The 21944-nt window shown below is 36.4% G+C and overlaps 1 protein-coding gene across 2 annotated transcripts in view; it reads left to right on the top strand.

The window, feature by feature from the left end:
• The first annotated feature begins 3769 nt into the window (after nt 1-3769).
• The window catches only part of KIFAP3 (kinesin associated protein 3), a 166361-nt gene continuing 148186 nt past the window's right edge, over nt 3770-21944 (top strand). For both annotated transcript variants that reach the window (XM_032636471.1, XM_032636472.1), the window contains exons 1-2: nt 3770-4025; nt 19496-19627. In XM_032636471.1, the coding sequence (XP_032492362.1) occupies nt 3994-4025; nt 19496-19627 (164 nt within the window). In that variant the 5' untranslated portion in view covers nt 3770-3993. The remainder of the gene's footprint in view (nt 4026-19495; nt 19628-21944) is intronic.

Genomic DNA, 21944 nt, shown 5'->3' with positions numbered 1-21944 from the left:
ACAACACTGCTCTGATAGTTCTGGAACAAACCTCATTGTGCACATATGCTATAATTTTCTGAGTTATATAACTAGGGGTAGAATTGCAGAAATTTAGAGAATATCCTCGTTCAACTTTACAAGATAATGAAGACATTTTATTCTCAAGTGGTAGTTGCAATGAACACTCACACCTGAAATGTTTACTAAATCATTTCCAGGGTTTCACGTTTTCACCAGAATTTGGTATTGTTAGAATTCTTAAATTTTGCACTGTGGTCAGTGTAAAATTGTATCTTTTTATGGTCTTAATCGAGATCTTCCTGATTACTATTGAGATGGAACATCTTTTCATGTTTTGTTTTGTTTATCTTGCTAATACTAATTTGTTCTCTTCTTTGTCCATTTTCCCATTGGGTTGTTTGTCTTTTCCTTTTTGATTCATAGTGGATCTTGAAGCAGTCAATTTAAACCTTTGTTAGCTTTCATGTGATACAAGTAGGTCACATCATTTTTTAACTTATCTTTTTTACTTTATGGTATCATGGTTAATAATTAGAAGTTATTAATTTTAATGGAGTGAATTTATCAATCTTATTTCTAGTGCTTTCTGTATTTTGTTTTAAAATTTGTCCTTAACTGAATGTCATAAAGATAATTTATATTTGCTTCTGAATGTTTTTAAAGTTTTCTCTTCTACACTTAAGTGTTTATTCAATGTAGAATTAGCTTCTGCACATGGCATGAGGTAGGGATCCAATTTAATTTGTTACACATGCATAAACAATTGTCTCAAAAACATTTATTGAAAATACATTTTTCTCATAATGATCTGAAAATTCACTTCTGTCATATTTCAAGTTTACACATGTGCATGGGTCTGGTTCTCTTTTTTGTTTCACTTGTGTTCTCTCCCTATGTCAATACTATACTTTGTAATTATTATTCTGATATGATATATCTTGATATCCAATTGGGTATGTTCCCCACTCTTTGGGCTATCTTCTTTATTTAGTTCTGCACATGAGATCTGTTGACCTGAAACAAAAATAGACTGCCACACATTTCTCCAGCAAAGATGTGTTTATTTGGGCTCAGCAGAGCATTGTAATTTGGGGTCTGCAATTGCAGTGAACCACTTGCAAGTGCCCCATAGGGCAATGCTTTTATAGAGAGGAAAAGGAAGTTGGGAAGGCTATAGTAAATAAAGAGTCCATGACTTTTCACTGACTGAGAACTTGACAGGAAAGGAGTCTTCTTTCTGTTGGGCTCTGCTATCATCATAGGGCATGAGAGCTTCCCATTCTGTTTCCCAACTCTATTTAATTGAGATTTTCATTTATTAATTTTTTACAGATCTGACAGTTCAGTTAGATTCAGGTTAATTTTTGGCAAGAATACTTAATAGGTGATCTTGTGTGCTTCCTATTGCATATACTATCAGGTACTATGACTACTAATGATGCCTAGTTTACTTGTTTAAAATGCTGATAGCCAGATCTCCCCATTGTAAAGTAACATTTTTTCCACTTAGAATTATCAAGTTATCTGTGGGGTGAAACTCTACCACATTTTAAATTATTTTATAATAAATCAATGAGGTGCATTACTTCTTGGGGCTTGCAAAATAGTAACTGTCTATATAATTATATTGTTCCAGTACTAGCAGGAATTTTCTGTAAAAAAAAAAAAAAAGCTTTCCCTCATTAAGAGGAGGTAAATTATGGTTTATTTCCAAAAGGCTTGGATTAAATGCTTAATTATTTCCTTTAATTACCAAGTTTCAGAGTAAGAATTTGATGCAGTCATTACCTTCAATGAAAGTAAGGTTTTGTTTTTCTGTTTTTCTATGTGTTGTTGAATATCATTATGGACTCCTGTATTTTTATTATGTGTTAAATCGACCACAGTAATTATTCCTTGTGAGGCAAATTACCTCAAAATTGACTACTGTCTTTTGGGCACAATACCATTAGTATTTACTTACTTTCAAGAATAAAATGCCTAGGCTCATCTTATACTGTTCTTGCTATAGACTGACAGCTTCTCTAGTTCAGGCCCAGTTTCAGTTTATCTCCTTATTGATCTAATTTTCAGTTCTTCCTTTCTGGCCTCTGGGCATTTCCTCTAGATTTTTGTTGCTGTTATTGTTTCAAGCTCAAGTATGCATTTTTTTCAATTCCAAATATTTATTTAGTGCCAACTATGAGCCAGATGCTGTTCTAAGGATACAGAAGTAAACAAAGCAAAATCTCTGATCTCAAGGAGCTTATATTGCAAGAATGCTTATTATATAAACTATGAATTTTAATAGATATTGTGATCTGGCAATATTAGGTATTGTAGGGGTTTTAAGGTAATGTAGCTATGAGTGATAATTTGTAAAATTTTATATCAGTTTTGAGAATGAATATTTGGGAAAAAAAAAACAACAACAGAAAATAGGAAGTCCAGTTAGGAAAGAATTGCAGTACTCCAAGTCTGAAATGGTTAGGCTAGTAGGTAGAAGGGAGAATGGAGAAGAAAGCTGGATTGCAGGAATATCTTGAAGGAAGAAAAGATAAAATTTTGAAATAGTTTAATAAGAGGGCATGATACAAAGAAAGATGTCAAAGTTATCTCCATACAGTCTTCCCTGGAAGACTGGAAGAATGACTACAACACTGACAGAAATAATGTAGCCTGTGTGAATGGGTGGGCGATAAAAATCTCTTAGTCGGTATGGACTGTGTCTATATTTAATATTCCATGCAATGCACTGCATTAACTTACTGCATCTGAAAAAGGCAGTGGAACAATGGTGTAGACACAGTGCAAGGTGACTAAAAATATAGAACTAGAAGCGAGTGACAGGTGAGAAGTGGGAGTAGAAACGCCTCCTTTGTTATCCCTAGAGCCTGGTTTGATGTCTGGCCCTCAATTAATATTTATTGAATAAATGAACGTAAGTCATTTGCATAGATGAGAAAGCTGAGCCCATGGGAATAGATCTCAGAAAGAGGACATTACTTGCTAAGGTTCAAAAACAGCCCTATTGATTCCACGTATAAGTGGTATCACATCGTATTTGTCTCTTTCTGACTTACTTCACTTCATATAAGAGATTGGCACAATATTGTAAATCAACTATATTTCAATAAAAAAACCCAACAAAACAGAAAAACAGCCCTTTGGCCCTATGGTCTAAATTGCCAACAGTTGCCTGTCTTAGAGGAAATGATTCCAAACGTAGCCCGAGTTAGGGATAGTTTAGGAGTTGTAATTTCAGGAGCTGTGTGTGTGTGTGCGGGGCAGGGGTGCATTCTAGATTTAGGATACCAATATGGAAGTGAGAGATTTGCCCCTCGATCGAAGTTGATATTAATTGTATTCATTTCGTAAGGGTCAGCCTATCTGCTCAAGTTCCAGCTTCTCAGTGCAATCAGTGCAGCCCCTTTTCCACAATGCCCCAAATACAAACCTTTCTTTACAGGTTACCAGCCGAGGGCCTGACTGCTCTAGAGCATTCTCTAATTAAAAGGTTAACGGATTTCCTTTCCCTCTTTTCAAGCGAAGGACCTGAAATATCAATTCGACTGACCGGGATGACTCTTTCAATTCCCATCCTCAAGGGGGCGGTGACCACGGAGCCACTCCTTAACCACGCGCGCTGAAATCTGCTGCAAATACCTTCACGTTCCGCTCCAGGGTGCGTCAGATTAGTCCCAAAGGCCAGCACCGCAAACTGAGCCTGCGCATATTGGCGCCGCGGAGCAGGCGCATGCGCTTTGAGGCGGAGCTCATACAGGCCGCTCTGGGCGGGTCTGGGCAGCGCCAGCGTTTTGGGGCCTAGGAGCCGTGGGAGGAGCCGGCGGCTTCACCCTGGTAACCAGAGCGCTGTAGCTGCCCCGCCTTGCAGGCCTCAGGACTGTCATCGCCTTTGGGTGTGGGGTACTTTGGCCAGCGTCCCCGGAAATAGCCCCGCCGGCCTCTCTCAGACACCCGCATCCTCCCCACGCCGCCGTCGCCGCCGCCATGCAGGGGGAGGACGCCAGATACCTCAAAAGGTGACGACCCCCCAAGGCTCGGTCCTACCCTCCTTGCCCGGACCCTGAGGTTATTTTTAAAAGGTTCTTGGGTTGGCCGTGAGATGTCACTGGACAAAGCTTACAAGAGGGGTGGGAGACAGGGGAGAAATCACGGAAAGGGAGGGGGGAAAGGTGAATTAAAAAGAGGAAGGGGCCCTTAGGGGGTGCGGGTTTCTCCAGCCTCTTACCTGACTCAGCGGGGCCCTGACAGCATTGCAGATGGTTTCCTTGCTACATTACATTGTTCAGGTTAGAGGAACGAAGGGCGGAGTAAACTGCGTCTTCCTATCTTCCCCCCTATACTCCGACTCTCCATTTTCCTTTAATAGATAAATCCTGTGGGAGCCTGGAACTGAAGTCTTCTGGCGCCTCTGTACTATGTCTCCAATTTGGGGTTCACTGCCATGGGGTTTTGAAATGAAGGGGAAAGAAGTGGTGGCTTTTAATTAATGGGAGACTGGATTGAGATGTTGCTTTCCAGTTTATTTCTGCTTTCCTCATCCATTTCACTGCCATGTATACAGTATAATTTTTGTAGGAGGTTCGTAATTATCAAGAGGTTTGTTCAGGAGCTTGACATGAAACAGGCCATCATTTCTTTAGTTTAAAAATATTTGTAGTATCAATTACTCCTTAAAGAAAAATGTAATCTGTTGGGATTATTTATTTGACTCAGGTCAAAGATAAGATCATCCCTCAAAAAAGAATAACTCTCACTGGACCAAGAGTTAGCAGTGATCCAGTACAAAAAAATATTTTAATTAGGAGTCTCCATTTTTAGCTAAGTCCCTGTTACTGATTGTGCAAATACCCTAGAAAGTCACATGTATTCTTTTGGACTCAGTTTCCTTATCTAAAAATGGGGCAAGTATTACTTTATGATAGGTATGAGGACCAAATATGAAAATGTTTTAAAAAGATAAAACATGCATGTAAGGTGGTGGCATCATTTCAATTCATAGTATACTTTTACTGAACGTATTTATCCCAGCTTGGCAGGGCCCTGATCATCACAGAAAGATCTAACCTTTAAATAGACTCTTAAAAGGGATTGAAATTGTTGTAAAATCAATCAAGCAACCAACTGTATTCACTGTCTTTTTAGGCCTGAAGCATATATTGCCTGCCTGTCCCATTTTATAGAAATATATCTGAAACTGTTACATAACCAGAGCTTATCAGTAAAAATTTCAAAAAAGAATATATGTAATCATAACAAGTATATAGTCAGCATTTATTTCTTCACTGCATTTTACTTACATCGGTCATTTAAAATATCTTGATTGAAAATTTGGTGAAAGAAGAAAACAAGAAATTCTTTCTCCTTCAACTTCAAAATCAAGGTTGTTCTAGAGCAAAGAGTCACTATTACATCATTAGCTTATTTTCATGTAATGTAGTTGTGCCAGAAAATAGTTTTTCTTAGGATTCTGATATCCTGTGGTCCCTTAGGCATCCTGTGACTTGTAATTCGCAACCTATTGCTTACTTTTAAAGCTAAATTATGTGGAGTTCAACAAAAAAATCAGACAAGTCACTATAATGTTTGAAGTAAAATAAGGTCAGAATCTGGAAAGGCTGAAATATACACTTCTCAATTTTGTCTAATTTTGACAATATAAATAGTTTGCATTGCCTGCTTTCAGTTTAGAAATGTGCATCCAACATATAATCATATAGGCCCGATGGCTTATGATATGACAGAACATTCCATTTTAATGATTGATTCTTTGATAGTAATTACATATATTCATTCCTTTTGCAATATTTTTACTTTTATTTTGTTTTTAACAAGAGGGCACTATGTTTTCAATCTAATTGATTCATTCTAATTTTAATTTAATTTCAGTGGTTTCATTGTAGCTATCACTGAGGAATCTCTAGTCTCTATATGTTTACATGTGTAATAGGTTATAGAATCAAAAATGAGGTTTCATTTTTTGTTCTGCTACCCATTAGTGTTCTGATTCAATAGTGCTTAATACATACTTACCAAATACTTAGACCATGCCTAGCATTGTTCTGATCACTGAGGAAATGATTAAATAGACACAGTTCATATCCTCAGTTAGATATGCACACAAATAAATAGACAGTTAATCTAGTGGGTTTTGTTTTTTGCCTCTTAAAACTCTCTGATGGCTTTCCATTGCTTTTAGAGTTACAGCACCAACCTTTTCAGCTTCATCTCTCTCTGCTCCCCTCCTGCCCCCAACAATTCCATACTTCAGGCTTACAGAAATAACTTCTTTTAGATCCCTATGTGTTTCAGTGTTAGACTCCAAGTTCCCTTCCCATTGCCTGGTATTTGTCTTGTTCTTTATCCAACTAACTCTTCGTTTTACCTGTTTTAGCTTAAATGTCGCTTTTTCTAGAAGGTATTTCCTGAGCTGCCCTTTCCCACCCCACAATCTGCCATCCAGGTCAGATATACCTGCTAGCTTCCATGATAGCTAATACCTTGTCTTTTACCATTCTTACTATTTTATTGTTATTGTTTGTCTTTGCTGCTGGTCTATAAGCTTCAGAAGGGTAAGAATTTTTGCATCAGTATTCATAAAGGATATTCATAAATTATATTCAAAAATATATTCTGTTTTTATGGCGTATTTGTCTTTCTTTGGTATCAGGGTAATGGTGGCCTCATAGAATGAATTAAGAAGTGTTCCCTCTTTTTCTAGTTTTTGGAGGAGTTTGAGAAGGATTGGTGTTAATTTGGTACAATTCACCAGTGAAACTCTCTGGTTTTGGACTTTGTTGGGAAGTTTTGATCACTTATTCAACCTCTTATTTTGGGGGAATTCAGAATTTCTATTTCTTTTGAATCAGTTTTGGTAGTTTGTGAATTTCTAGCAGTTTGTCCATTTCATCTAGGTTATCTACTTTGTTGGCTTACAGTTGTTCATAGTATTTTTTTTTATTTCTATGAGGTCAGAGATGATAGTAATAATGTCCCACTTTAATTTCCAATTCTAGTAATTTGAGTCTTCTCTCTTTTTTTCTTAGTTTAACTAAAGGTTTGTCAATTTTGTTGAACTTTTCAAAGAACCAACTTTTAATTTTTTGATTTCCTCTATTGCTTTTCTATTCTCTATTTCTTTTATCTCTGTCTTTATTATTTCCTCCCTTCTACTAGCTTGTTGTTTAGTTTGCTCTTTTTCTAGTTCCTCAAGGTGGAAAATTAGGTCATTGAGTTGAAATCTTTTCTTTAATTGAGATATAATTGACATATACCATTATAATAGTTTCAGTTGTACAACATAATGATCCAGTATTTGTATATATTGCCAAATGATTACCACAGTAAGTCTAGTTAACATCCGTCACTATACAGTAACTTTTTTATTGTGATGAGACTTTTAAGATTTACTCACTTAGCAGTTTTTCATATATACAATATAGTATTATTAACCATAGTCACCATGCTGTACATAACAGCCCCAGGACTCATTTATTTTATAGCTGGAAGTTTATACCTTTTTACCAGCTTCACCTACTTCATCCGCTTCAACCACTTCCCACCTTTGGCAACCACCAATTTGTTATCTGTATTTGTGAGTTCAGGTTTTGTTTGTTTTGCTTTATTTTTAGATAAAAATAAATAGTGATATCATATGGCATTTGTTTTTCTATCTCTGACTTATTTTACTTAGCACATTGCCCTAAGCTCTATTCATGTTGCAAATGACAAAATTTTCTTCTTTTTTATGGCTGAATAATATTCCAGTGTGTGTGTGTGGGGTAGGGGGTGGGTGTATACACAGATATACGTATATTTTATCCATTCATCCATTGATTGACACTTAGGGTGCTTCCATGTCTTAGCTGTTGTAAATAATGCTGCAGTGAACATGGAGGTACATATATCTTTTGGAGTTAGTGTTTTCATTTCTTTTGGATAAATACCCAGAACAGAATCGCTGGATCATATGGAAGTTCAATTTTCAATTTTTTGAGAAACCTCCACACTGTTTTCCATAGTGGCTGAACCAATATAAATTCCTACCAATAGTTCACAGGCTTCTCTTTTCTTCACATCCTCTCCAGCACTTGTTATTTCTTGACTTTCTGATAATAACCATTCTAACAGGTGTGAGGTGATATTGCAATTTTGATTTTATATTTCTGATGATTAGTGATGTTGAACACCTTTTTATGTAATGTACCTGTTGCCCATCTATATATATTCTTTGGAAAAATGTCTGTTCAGATCCTCTGCCCATTTTTTGCTTAGATTGGTTTTTTGCTATTGAGTTGTATGAGCTCCTTATATATATTTTTTGGATATTAATCCCTTATCAGATATATGATTTGCAAATATTTTCTCCCATTTGGTAGGTTGCCTTTTAATTTTGTTGATGGTTTTCTTTGCTCTGTAGGAGCTTTTTGGTTTGATGTAGTACCAGTCATTTATTTTTGCTTTTGTTGCCTTAGTTTTTGGTGTCAGATCCAAAAAATGATCACCAAGACTAAAGGCAAGGAGCTTACTGCCTATGTTTTCTTCTAGGAATTTTATGGTTTCAGGTCTTACATTTAAGGCTTTAATCCATTTTGAGTTGATTTGTGTGTATGGTATAAGATAGCGGTACAGTTTTGTTCTTTTGCATATGGCCATCTAGTTTTCTCAACACTATTTATTGAAAGGACTGTCTTTTCCCAGGTGTATACCCTTGGCTCCTCTGTCATAAATTAATTGACCATATATGTGTGGGTTTATTTCTGGGCTCTCTATTTTTTCTGTTGATCTGTGTGTCTGTTTTTATGCCAGTATCATACTGTTTTGATTACCGTAGCTTTGTAATATAGATTAAAATCAGGATGCATGATGCTGCCAACTTTGTTCTTCTTTCCCAAGATTGTTTTGGCTATTCAGGCTCTTTTGTGGTTCTGTACAAATTTTAGGATTTTTTGTTCTATTTCTGTGAAAAATGCCATTGAGAATTTGATAGGAATTGCATTGAATCTTTAGATTGCTTTGGATAGTATGGACATTTTAACAATTTTAATTCTTCCAGTTCATAAGCATGGAATATCTTTCCATTTATTTGAGTCTTTTTCAGTTTATTCCATTATTGTATTATGGTTTTCAATATACAGGTCTTTCATATCCTTGGTTAAATTTATTTCTTAGGTATTTTATTCTTTTTGATGCGTTTGTAAATGAGATTGTTTTCTTAATTTCTCTTTCTGGTAGTTCACATTAGTGTAAGGAAATGCAACTAACTTATATACATTGATTTTGTATCCTAAAACTTTACTGAATTTGTTTATTCTAACAGTTTTTTGGTGGAGTCTTTAGGATTTTCTTTATATAATATCATGTCATGTGCAAATAGTGATGGCTTTATTTATTCCTTTTTGATTTGGATACTTTTCATTTCTTTTTCTTGCCCAATTTGGCTACCACTTCCAATACTGCGTCAAATGGAAGTAGCAAGACTTGGCATCCTTGCCTTGTTGTTGATCTTTCAGGAAAAGCTTTCAATATTTCACCCATAAGTATAATGTTAGCTGTGGGCCTGTCATATACCGTCTATATTGTGTTGAGTTTCGTCCCTCTATACCTACTTTGTTGAGAGTTTTTATAATAAATGTATGTTGAATTTTGTCAAATGCTTTTCCCACATTTATTGAGATGGTATTATATGACTTTTATCCTTCATTTTGTTTGTGGTGTATCACATTGATTGATTTGTGTTTGTTGAACCATCCTCATATCTCTGGAATAAATTCCACTTGATGATGGTGTATGATTGTTGTTTTAAAGTATTGTTGAATTCAGTTTTGTAGCATTTTGTTGAGGATTTTTGCATCTGTATTCATCAGGTTTGTTTTTTTTGGTGTCTTTGTCTGGTTTTGATATCACAGTAATGCTGGCCTCATTAAATAAGTTTGGGAGTGTCCTTTCCTCGTCAGTTTTTGAGAAGAGTTTGAAAAGGATTGGGTTAATTCTTCCAATGTTTGATAGAATTCACCCAAGCCATCTGGTCCTGGGCTTTTTGGGGGAGGTTTTTGACTACTGTTTTAATCTCCTTATTAGGAATCAGTCTGTTGTGATTTTCTGTTTCTTCATGATTCAGTCTTGAGAGGAATTTATCCATTTCTTCTATGTTGTCTAATTTGTTGCAGTATAATTTTTAATAGTAGTTTCTTGAGATCTTTTATATTTCTGTGGTAACAATTGTAATGTCTCTTTTATTTCTGATTTTATTTATGGGCATACCTTGTTTTATTGCCTTTTGCTTTATTGCACTTTGCAGATATTGCATTCTTTATAAGTTAATGTTTGTGGCACCCCTGAGCCAAGCAAGTCTATTGGTGCCATTGTTCCAACAGCATTTGTTCACTTCTTGTCTCTGTCACATTTGGTAATTCTCCCAATATTTCAAATTTTCTCATTATTACTATATTTGTTATGGTGATTTGTGATCAGTTATCACTGATGTTACTATTGCAAGAGATTATATCTTGCTGAAGGCCCAGCTGCTTAGCATTTTTTAGAAATAAATATTTTTAAAAATAAGGTATGTACATTGATTTTTTAAGCATAATGCTATTGCACACTTAGTATATCACAGTATAGTGTAAACATAACATTTATGTGCACTGGGAAACCAAAAAATTCACATGACTTGCTTTATAATGATACTCACCTTATTGCAGTGATCTGGAACTGAACCCGCAATATCTGCAAGGTATGCTTGTGTTTGAGTCCTCTCTTTTTTTCTTGGTTAGCCTAGCTAAAGGTTTGTCAATTTTATTTACCTTTCCAGAGAACCACCCCTTCATTGATCTTTCCTGTTGTCTTTATAGTATCTATTTCATTTAGTTCCCTTCTAATCTTTGTTTTTTCCTACCTTTTACTAACTCTGGGCTTTGTTTGTTATTTTTTCTCCAATTGCTTAAGATGTAAACTTAGATTGTTTATTTAAGATCATTTTTTTGTTTCTTGATATAGGCATTTATCTCTATGAACTTCCCTCTTAGAACTGCTTTTCTGTATCCTTTAAGTTTTGGTGTGTTGTATTTCCACCTTTACTTGTTTAAAGGTATTGATTTCTTCTTTGACACATTGGTTGTTCAGTAGTATGTGCTGAAACTTTGTGAATTTTCCAGTTTCTTCTTGTAATTAATTCTTAGTCTCATACTATTGTGGTTGGCAAAGATACTTGATATGATTGCAGTCTTCTCAAAAATATTAAAACTTGTTTTGTGGCCTAACATATGATCTATCCTTGAGACTGTTTTATGAGCACTTGAGACGAATGTGTATTCTGTTCCTTTGGGTGGAATGTTCTGTTTATGTTTGTTAAGTTCATTTGGTCTAATGTGTCATTTAAGGCCAATGTTTCCTTATTAAATTTCTGTCTAGGTAATCTATTCATTGATGAAAGTGAGGTATTAAAGTCTCTTCCTACTATTGTATTGCTGTGTATTTCTCCCTTTAGGTCTTTTAATATTTTCTTTATATATTTAAGTGCTCCTATTTTGGGCATATAAATATTTACAAATGTTTTATTTTCTTATTGGATTGACCCCTGTATTATCATATAATAACCTTCTTTGTCTCTTATTACAGTCTTTATCTTAAAGTCTATTTTGCCCAACATAAATATAGCTACCCCAGCTTTCTTTTGATTTCCATTTTTATGGAATATGTTTTTCCATTCCTTCATTCAGTCTGAGTGTGTACTTGCATTTGAAGTGAGTCTCTTGTAGGCAGCATATAGATGGGTCATTTTTTAAAACCATTTATCCACTCTGTATCTTTTGATTGGAGAATTTAGTCCATTTACATTCAAAGTAATGATTGATAGGTAGATACTTATTGTCATTTTGTTCATTGTTTTCTGACTTTTGTAATTCCTCTGTTCCTCCTTCTCTTGCTCTCTTCATTTGTGGTTTGTAGATTTTCTCTAGTGTCATTAGATTTCTTTATCTTTTGTGTATCTACTATAGGTTTTTGCTTTGTGGTTACCATGAGGCTTGCATAAAAACATTTATAACAGTCTGTTTCAAGTTGTTAACACCCTAAGATTGAACACATTCTAAAGCCCTACATTTTTACTCTCCCCTCATTTTATGTTTTTGATGTCACCATTTACATTTTTTTAATCTTGTGTGTCTTTAACAAATGTTTGTAGTTATAGTTATTTTTACTACTTTATCTCTTAACTTTCATGCTAGCTTTATAAGTGACCAACCTACCACCTTTACAACATTTTAGATTATTCTGAGTTTTACAACATATTTACCTTTACCAGTGAGATTTATATTTTCATAAATCTTCCAGGAAAACTATCTCTCCTTCAATTCACTAGGAGAACTTGGCTGTGTAGACTAAAAACTGGTTGGCAGGGTTTCACTGGTGGCACAGTGGTTGAGAGTCCACCTGCCGATGCAGGGGACATGGGTTCGTGCCCCGGTCTGGGAAGATCCCACATGCTGCGGAGCGGCCGGGCCCATGAGCCGTGGCTGCTGAGCCTGCGCATCCCGAGCCTGTGCTCCGCAACGAGAGAGGCCACAACAGTGAGAGGCCCGCGTACCGCAAAAAAAAAAAACTGGTTGGCAGTTTTTTCCTCTCAGCACTTTGAATATATTTTACTACTTCTGGCCTGCAAAATTTCTGCTGAAAATCTGCTGATAGTCTTATGGGGGTTCCCCTTGCACGCAACAAGTTGTTTTTCTCTTACTGTTTTTTTAAGATTCTCTCCTTGTCTTTGATTTTTGACACTTTAATTATAATGTGTCTTATTGTGGCTGTCTTTGGATTCATCTGTTTTTGGAACTCTCTGGACTTCCTGGATCTGGATGTCTGTTTCTTTCTTCAGGTTAATGGAGCTTTCAGCCATTATTTCTTCAAATAAGTTTTCTGCCCCTTTCTCTTCTCCTTCTAGGACCCCTCTATTGCAAATGTTGGTCTGCTTGATGTTAGCTTATAAATCCCTTAAGCTGTCTTCACCCCTTTTTTGTTCTTTTTACTTCTCTGGGTGTGTTCTGTTGCCCTGTCTTTGAGTTCACTGATCCTTTCCTCTGCTTCATCGAGTCTAATGTTGAAGCCCTTTGTTGTATCTTTAAGTTCAATTACTGTGTTCTTCAACTCTGTGACTTCCATTTGGTATTTTAATATTTTCTATCTCTGTTGAAATTCTCACTTTGTTCATCCATTCTTCCCCTGAACTTAGCAAGCATCTTTACGATCATTACTTTTAACTCTTTATTGTATACATCATTTATCTCTGTTTCATTTTGGTCTTTTTCTGAGGTTTTATCTTGTTCTTTCTTGAAACACATTCCTCTGTTTCTTCATTTTCCTTGACTCTGTGTTGGTTTCTATGCATTAGATAAAACAGCCACCCCTCCCATTCTGAAAGGAGTGGTCTTGTTTAGGAGATGAACCTTTTTATTCAACCATGCCTAGCTCTTGGTTGTCTTTCAGACCTTAGTGATTGTCCAAGTAGCCTACTTTATTTTTAGTGCTCCCTCTGAGCTGAGTCCTGGGGTAATAACCAGTTAATAACTGTTTTTTTTCTTTCACTAATGTCTCTTTGAACTGATGAATACAAGCCCCAGTGGCCACCAGAACCAGGTGATCACCTGGGTGGCAGCCACAAAAACTGGGGCACCAGATAAGTGTACAAGCTCTCCTCCAGGATATACTAGTGCTCTGGAGTGGGACAGAGGGAGAGTGCTCTCCCAGGTCTCTGGAGAGGATGACAGTCAGCCTTTAGATGTGTTTAATTAGAAGCCTGCTGCTAAGTCCACAGCTATGAAGATAAGCTAACAGATCTCTTTCATAGAAAGATTGGTTGCCTCAGTCTGTTGCCTCTCTGCTGTGCCCTGGGAGTGGTAGCCAGTTAAGAACTCCCTTTCTCTGTTATGGTCCTGTGGGACCTGGGAACGTAAGCCCTGAGGGCCACCTGAGTCAGGTGATCTAGAGGTGTCCCCTGGGCAGCAGCTGCAATAATCAGGACACCAGAAGACAGCAGTACAAGCTCTTTTCTGGGAGATACTGGTGATCTGGAGAGCATAAAGATGGAACCTGCCAGCCTCCATCCTGTGTATTTCAGTAGACTCATATGCCAAATTAGATGCTGGCCCCTCAGGCTGACCCTTTAAGATAAACAAATAATCCTTTTTAACAGAAGGTCTAGGTGCTTTTTAGTCAGTTGCCTCTGCACTAGGCTTTAGGGTGGGTGAGCTTGCATGTGCAAGCCCTTTAAGAACTGTTTCACTGTTTTGATATAGCCACTGGGGTCTCATGGAAGTTAGATGTTTTGGGGGCTTGTCTCTCAGGTGTAGGTCTTAAAAGTTGGGTTCCAGATGTAGGGTTCAAATCCTTCATTCCTCAAGTAGCAGCTCAGGTGTGAGTTTTTGCTCAGGTGTGATTTTTTGCCCAGTTGTGGGTCTCCACACCAGACGTGGGGTTTATGGCAAGATTATGTCTCAGTCTCTCTTATTTGCTTCAATGTGGGTTTTCTTGTTTGCTCAATTTGTGGGCATTGCTCAGCTAGTTTGGGTTTTTTTGTTTTTCTTTTTTTTAGTTGCGGCGTGTGGACTCCCCCTGCATTGGGAGCCCCCTGCATTGGGAGCATGGAGTCTTAACCACTGGACCACCAGGGAAGTCCCAAGGTGGGGGCGGGGGGGCATTCAGAGGAAATTGTTTCATAGATGGTATAGACTCAGTGCATCTATGGGAGGAGGTAAGTTCAGGAACCTCCTACATCACAGTCTTGAATACAAACCTGTAATAAACCCTTTTTTTTTTTTTTTTTTTTAATGCGTTACGCGGGCCTCTCACCGCTGTGGCCTCTCCCGTTGCGGAGGACAGGCTCCGGACGCGCAGGCTCAGCGGCCATGGCTCACGGGCCCAGCCGCTCCGCGGCATGTGGGATCCTCCCAGACCGGGGCACGAACCCGCGTCCCCTGCATCGGCAGGCGGACTCTCAACCACTGCGCCACCAGGGAAGCCCCAAATAAACCCTTTTGACAGCAATAATTTTTTTAAAAACCTGTTTAATGAAAAATAAAGGGATAAATTTTGTTTCTCTAGGAAATTGATGATGAATATGGAGCACAGTGTTAGTCAGCATCTGTTATCTGTTGTAGGGATCATAATGATATCATCGACCACATGAAGTCTAGAAACATCAGGATGTACTTTAGAAGTTAGTAATTAAGAATACTCTGCCTGAAGGTGACAATTATCACATGTAGATAAAGAAAGGTATATCTTATATCAGTCTGTGAAGCATGACTTCATATTGAGAGTAAAAACGCAAAACTTTCTAAATCAATTTAGCACATTTTTGGTTCCAGTTTTCTTGTGCAGGTTAAAAAAAAAAAAAAAAGGTGAAGTAGACCTGTTATTAAGAAGGCTCGATTAATACAAGAAATTTGCAGACAGTTAAAAGATATAAGTTTAATATCAGTGTCATAAGATGCTACAAATAGTAAATCAGTTAATTCTAATAATGGGCTAAATTATTTCTCACCTGATTCATGGATTCCAAATAAAGCATTTGAAGTTCATTGTCGCAATTGTTAAATATCTGACATCATTACGAATGCCATGTTAAATTCAGTTTAGAAGTATATTTACAATAGGCAGGAGATGGAAACAACCTAAGTGTCCATCATCGGATGAATGGATAAAGGAGATGTGGCACATATATACAATGGAATATTACTCAGCCATAAAAAGAAATGAAATTGAGCTATTTGTAATGAGGTGGATGGACCTAGAGTCTGTCATACAGAGTGAAGTAAGTCAGAAAGAGAAAAACAAATACCGTATGCTAACACATATATATGGAATTTAAGAAAAAAAATGTCATGAAGAACCTAGGGGTAAGACAGGAATAAAGACACAGACAGTGTGTCTTTATAACCACATATATATATAACCACAAAGCAGTGGTTATATGTATATGTATAACTGATTCACTTTGTTATAAAGCAGAAACTAACACACCATTGTAAAGCAATTATACTTCAATAAAGATGTAAAAAAAAGTATAGCATTTAAGATAAAATTATTCATTTTGTGGTGATAATACAAGTATAAATTTTGATGAGGCACATTGCTATGGTAAAAGCAATTTTTCATACTAAATCAGCTATCAACAGCAGATGTGTACTTGTCACAGGTTGCATGTAGACATAATTCATAATTGTGTCCAAAAAGCTGGAATATTTTACCAACCAAAATAGAATTTGAAACCATGTTTGTCAATTTAAAAATATTTATATCATTTATAAATATAGAGTAACTGAATTACAAAATGTAATTTTGTAAATTACATTGTAACTCAGCCAATTGTCCTGCAAATGGTTTTGAATGTTTTGTGAGGGAATCTTGTAAATTTCATGCAATGTAAGTTAGAAATAAAGAATCAAGGTGATATATACAGTGGAATGTTACTCAGCCATAAAAAGAAACGAAATTGAGTTATTTGTAGTGAGGTGGATGGACCTAGAGTCTGTCGTACAGAGTGAAGTAAGTCAGAAAGAGAAAAACAAATACCATATGCTAACACATATATATGGAATCTAAGAAAAAAAAAAAAAGGTCATGAAGAACCTAGGGTTAAGATGGGAATAAAGACACAGACCTACTAGAGAATGGACTTGAGGATATGGAGAGGGGGAAGGGTAAGCTGTGACAAAGTGAGAGAGTGGCATGGACATATATACACTACCAAACGTAAAATAGCTAGCTAGTGGGAAGCAGCCGTATAGCACAGGGAGATCAGCTCGGTGGTTTGTGACCACCTAGAGGGGTGGGTTAGGGAGGGTGGGAGGGAGGGAGACACAAGAGGGAAGAGATATGGGAACATATGTATATGTATAACTGATTAACTTTGTTATACAGCAGAAACTAACACCATTGTAAAGCAATTATACTCCAATAAAGATGTTAAAAAAAAAAAGAATCAAGGTGTTCAACAAATGGGAGTATCTAGTATTTGACTATATGAAGTTCTAAAGGCAAAGTATTCTTTTAAAGTCATTATATAGTAATTTTGGAAAGTATGTTACACACAGTATATATAATATGAGCTTAGTTTGTAATATGTGTATTTTATATATTCAGTGGCAGTGCCAAGGGGAACAGGGAAGAGGTTTATCCATCCCATAATCTCTATCAGCCCCCACAATGATATAAACATTTAATACTTGTGTCAACCTTATGTAAATTGCTATTCAAATGTAGTTTTAACCCTACCAGATTGCTACCCTTAAGCCTCTTTAAAGAAATTCTAGAGCTGACATTCTCTCATTATATATTATTTACATATAGATAGAAAAATGTCTGGATGTGTATGTGCTAAATGGTAACAATTGGTTTCTTCTAACTTTTTCAGTTTATTTTTTCTCTTTGCTAATTTCTGTGTTGTTTTTTTACAGTAAGCATAAATTGTATTCATAATAAAAAATAAATATTATAAAATTAATTAACTTCTTTAAAACACACATACAGAAAAGAAAAAAGCAAACGAAAGCTGAAAAGCAATAGTGAGGTTCTTTGAACTATTTGATTTCTTTGGAGAAAGGCAAAATATCAGACCAGAGGATAACAATTATGCTTTTCCGTCAGTTGTTAATATGTGGAAGACCCTCTTTGAAAGTGTTGGTATAAGGTTACTCTTAGGATCTGCACTTACATTTCATCCTTATGATTCTCTTCAATTGGATACAGTTACCCTCTCCTATATAAGAAGTTCAGTACTGGGGTTGCTTTCCATTTCATCAGGAAGCAAATAACTAGTTCTCTTTATAATTAGTTTCTTTAATGCTACATTACATTTGTTTTTCAGCTCTCTTACTTACTCTCTTCATTTCTGTGGTTTCTCTAGCTTTTGACTGCTAGTCTGAACTTGTATGCATTTATATTATCTTTTGGAAGCTGTACCATTCTCTTTAATATGTGTGTATATATCTAATTACCCAACTCCCTGTTTTTTACTGGCCTGCCTGGTTTTTGCTTTTATTCTTCATAGGCTTTGTTCTGTATGTCTTACTGTCAGTTTAGTTGCTGACCTACCTAGACTCTAGCTTCTGTATATTTGATTTCCTACTCTGTCTCTACACTTGACTCTTAATCATTGTCCTAATACAGACTGAAGAGCCTTACCCTTGTTGTAATAAAGAATTCTGGTGAAAAAAAATTTAAAAATTACATTGAAAATATGCATAATAAGCCAATTATTCCTAACTGAAGGAAAAGCTTTGAGTTTCTGTTTATTGGAATTTAAGGTGTTGTCATATTTCTGTTCCTTCCCATTAGGCTAAAAGACCTCACTAGCCAGCTAGCTGGCTCGGACTACAGTGGGAAATTTTGCTTGTTTCCATTGCTTAATCTCCTTTAATAAAACTCATTTTATCAGATCCTAAAGTGGCCAATAACAAGTAGTGATTAATTCATTATTGTGGCAACATGGATGGACCTGGAAGATATTATGCTTAGTGAAATAAGTCAGGCAGAGAAAGACAAACACTGTATGTTTTCACGTATATGTAAAATATAAAAATAAAACAAATGAACGAATATAACATCACAGAAACAGACTCTGAGATACAGATAGCAAACTAGTGGTCCTCAGAAGGGAGAGGTGTAGGGCAAGGGCCAAAATAGGTGAAGGGGATTAGCAGGTACAAATAGCTAGGTATAAAATAAGTTACAAGGATGTAATGTACAGCACATGGATTATAGCCAAAGTAAAAATATAAAATCACTATGTTGTACACTTGAAACCAGTATAATATTGTAAGGCAACTATACTTAAATTAAAAAAATTTGTTCTATAACTGTAGGGGTCTGGGGACAAAGTATATACAATCTTTCTATTGAAACTACTGATGGCACTATAATTTGAGATCTGTGACTATAGAATACAACCTGTAAATGCTTTTTTGTTACACAACTTGTGTGTGATTTGAAGAATGATTTAGGTACTAATTCAATTTATATAATTATGTAAGATAATATATAATCAATATTATTTTGCAGTTTAGATAATTCATGTCATTCTGTGATACAGTTAATGGGCCAATTATTGGGCAGTTTATTTTTTTTTAATATAAATTTTGGGGTAGCTACCTTTGGTTTTGAATTGCTGACTTTTGGTTGAGGTTATTCTCTCCAAAACCATCTTAATTGTTTGTTTTATTCACTGGCTATTATGCATGATTCTTTGGGTAAATGTATTTGTTCTCAGAGCTATTCATAAAGGTACTTTCTGCAAGACCAAGAATTACATGTACAGTACAGAGTTTACAGAGTTGGAGAAAAAGAGTTATTTCTTGGTCCAAGTCAAGAGTAAATCTGATTTAAATGCATATGTTAATCCAGCGCACATGTTTTTGGAACTAGGAACTAGATAAAAACCTTGCATGTTTTGTGAGCTTTTAATGTAGCTATGTCTGTTTTTATTTTATATTAATAGGAAAGTTAAAGGAGGAAATATTGATGTACATCCATCAGAAAAAGCACTCATTGTTCAATATGAAGTGGAAGCTACCATTCTTGGAGAAATGGGGGATCCCATGTTGGGAGAACGAAAGGAATGCCAAAAAATGTAAGTTTTCTTCATTTGTGCACATTTGAAAGTAGTAAACTTTATAGAAATCTGATGTTATTTAAACTTGCATAGATGATAAATGATTATGGCGTTCTTACAGACATACATTATCTCAGTGAAGCAGAGACTATATTAAATTATAAATATAGAGTATATTCCAGAGAAAATCATGTTTATGTGAGCATAATTGGAACCTAATGAAAAATGCCTATTCTTATTTATCCCATTTAGTAAATGCATATAATAGAATATAACTTGTGAAATCAACTATAAAAGATATGTTTATATAGGACTTTTTAGCTTAATTTAGGAAATTTGTATCTTAGGGGATCCTGTGTTCTTTCTTCCCTGGAATTACAGAAAGTGATATGACATCCAGAATTCACAAATGGGGCATGTACCTTGAATTCATCCCTTAAAAATCTAGCGTTGTGAAAGATATTAGAAATAGGACAAGCATTTTCTGACTAAATGAATTGAGCTTAGGTCTCGCAATGTTCTACACACTGTCCTTCCTGCTTTCATAGTACTTTCAGGAGTCCCTTGGGAACTGGCCTTCTTCATTAGTCTTCAGTTGCGCTGGCGATGATCTTGCGCTCCTTCCATAGTTTTATGGAAGTAGAGAGGGTCTGAGATCACCTAGTATTCTTTCCCAACTTTCTTCCCCCCATAGATAATTTTGATTTGGGAACTAGTTAAAAAGTTAGTGTGTTTTGGTGGTATTAAGTATATTCAGGATGCTAGAAGTGCATGTGATAGTATTTAGCACACTGAACAGCACTATATTTTAAATATATAGCAGTAGTTCTCAGCTGGTTAGGATTTTTCCCCCAGGGGACATTTGACAGTACCTGGAGACATTTTGGTTCTCATAACTGGAGGGTGCTATTGGTATCTAGTGGATAGAGACTGGGGTGCTGCGAAACATCCTACAATGCGTAAGATAGGCATTTACAAACAAAAAATTATTTGGCCCCAAATTTTTATAGTGTTTCAATTAAGAAACTTCATTGTATAGAAACCTGAAGAGAGAAGCTACCTACTGTCTTATTAAGATCTGTAGTCTCTCTTCTTATTTGGGTTAAAAGGCTAAATTACACAGGTAATTCATTAAAAATAAATGAGTCTTTGGATAATCCACTAGATTGAAGAGATATACACATGCACACATACATACTTACACTGTAGATTTTAACTCACATGCTCACAGTTTTTTGTGTTCTCTCACACTTCCTTCCATTTGTGTGTTATTGCTGCCTAAATTTTGTACATTTTGAGAAAGTAACATCTCTTGAGATTTTATTAATTTGACTTCCAAAGAAAAGCTAGCAGATTAGGGATCTTTGCCTTTAGAACCTCATGCATCCACATTTCATGAGAGAAATTTAGTTTTTAGTTTTTAATAGTGTAGTCAGTAGCCTTATTCAATTAAAATTAAGTGAGGGCTTCCCTGGTGGCGCAGTGGTTGAGAGTCTGCCTGCCAATGCAGGGGACGAGGGTTTGTGCCCCGGTCCGGGAGGATCCCACGTGCCGCGGAGCGGCTGGGCCTGTGAGCCATGGCCGCTGAGCCTGCGCGTCCGGAGCCTGTGCTCCGCAACAGGAGAGGCCACAACAGTGAGAGGCCCGCGTACCGCAAAAAAAGAAAAAAATTAAGTGAGAATGTTGTTATTGTTTGAAAATCTGTAGGCTTTCTAGACAAGGGGTACATTCACTAGAGTCAGCCACCTGGAAAGAGTTACTACCAACTGGCTAGTGTAAGTGGATTTAAACATCAGTATGGGAAAAACCTCTGTAACCCAACTTTGTGGTATTCAACCTGGCTGCTCAAGGTTTGCAGAGGAATCGTATTGTGGGAGCAAAAGGAGAATATGGTTTGTTTATAGTTCAAGAGGATTTATCAATGGTGGCAGCTGGGGGTGAAGGTTTTGAGGGGGACACTCATATAGATTGAGATAGGTGTGAAATGAAACTGTCATTAAATTGTGGTAGTCAGTGCTATGGCTCAGGTCCAGAAGACATGTATTTCATTCTCCCTTATCGGATAAAGGAATGTATAAGCTCACCTTCAACAGAGTCCCCGTTTTCTGAACATTTCATTATGAGAAATCTATGGTTAAGGTCCAAAAATAATATGGGCATTTAAAATTTTTATTTATTTATTTTTGCTGTGTTGGGTCTTCATTTCTGTGCGAGGGCTTTCTCTAGTTGTGGCAGGTGGGGGCCACTCTTCATCGTGGTGTGCGGGCCTCTCACTGTCGCGGCCTCTCTTGTTGTGGAGCACAGGCTCCAGACGCACAGGCTCAGCAGTTGTGGC

The sequence above is a fragment of the Phocoena sinus genome, chromosome 1 (genome assembly GCF_008692025.1).
Source record: "Phocoena sinus isolate mPhoSin1 chromosome 1, mPhoSin1.pri, whole genome shotgun sequence".
NCBI classification, from domain to species: domain Eukaryota; kingdom Metazoa; phylum Chordata; class Mammalia; order Artiodactyla; family Phocoenidae; genus Phocoena; species Phocoena sinus.
Note: the sequence above shows the minus strand (reverse complement) of the source record. Positions and strands in the feature narration are given on the sequence as shown.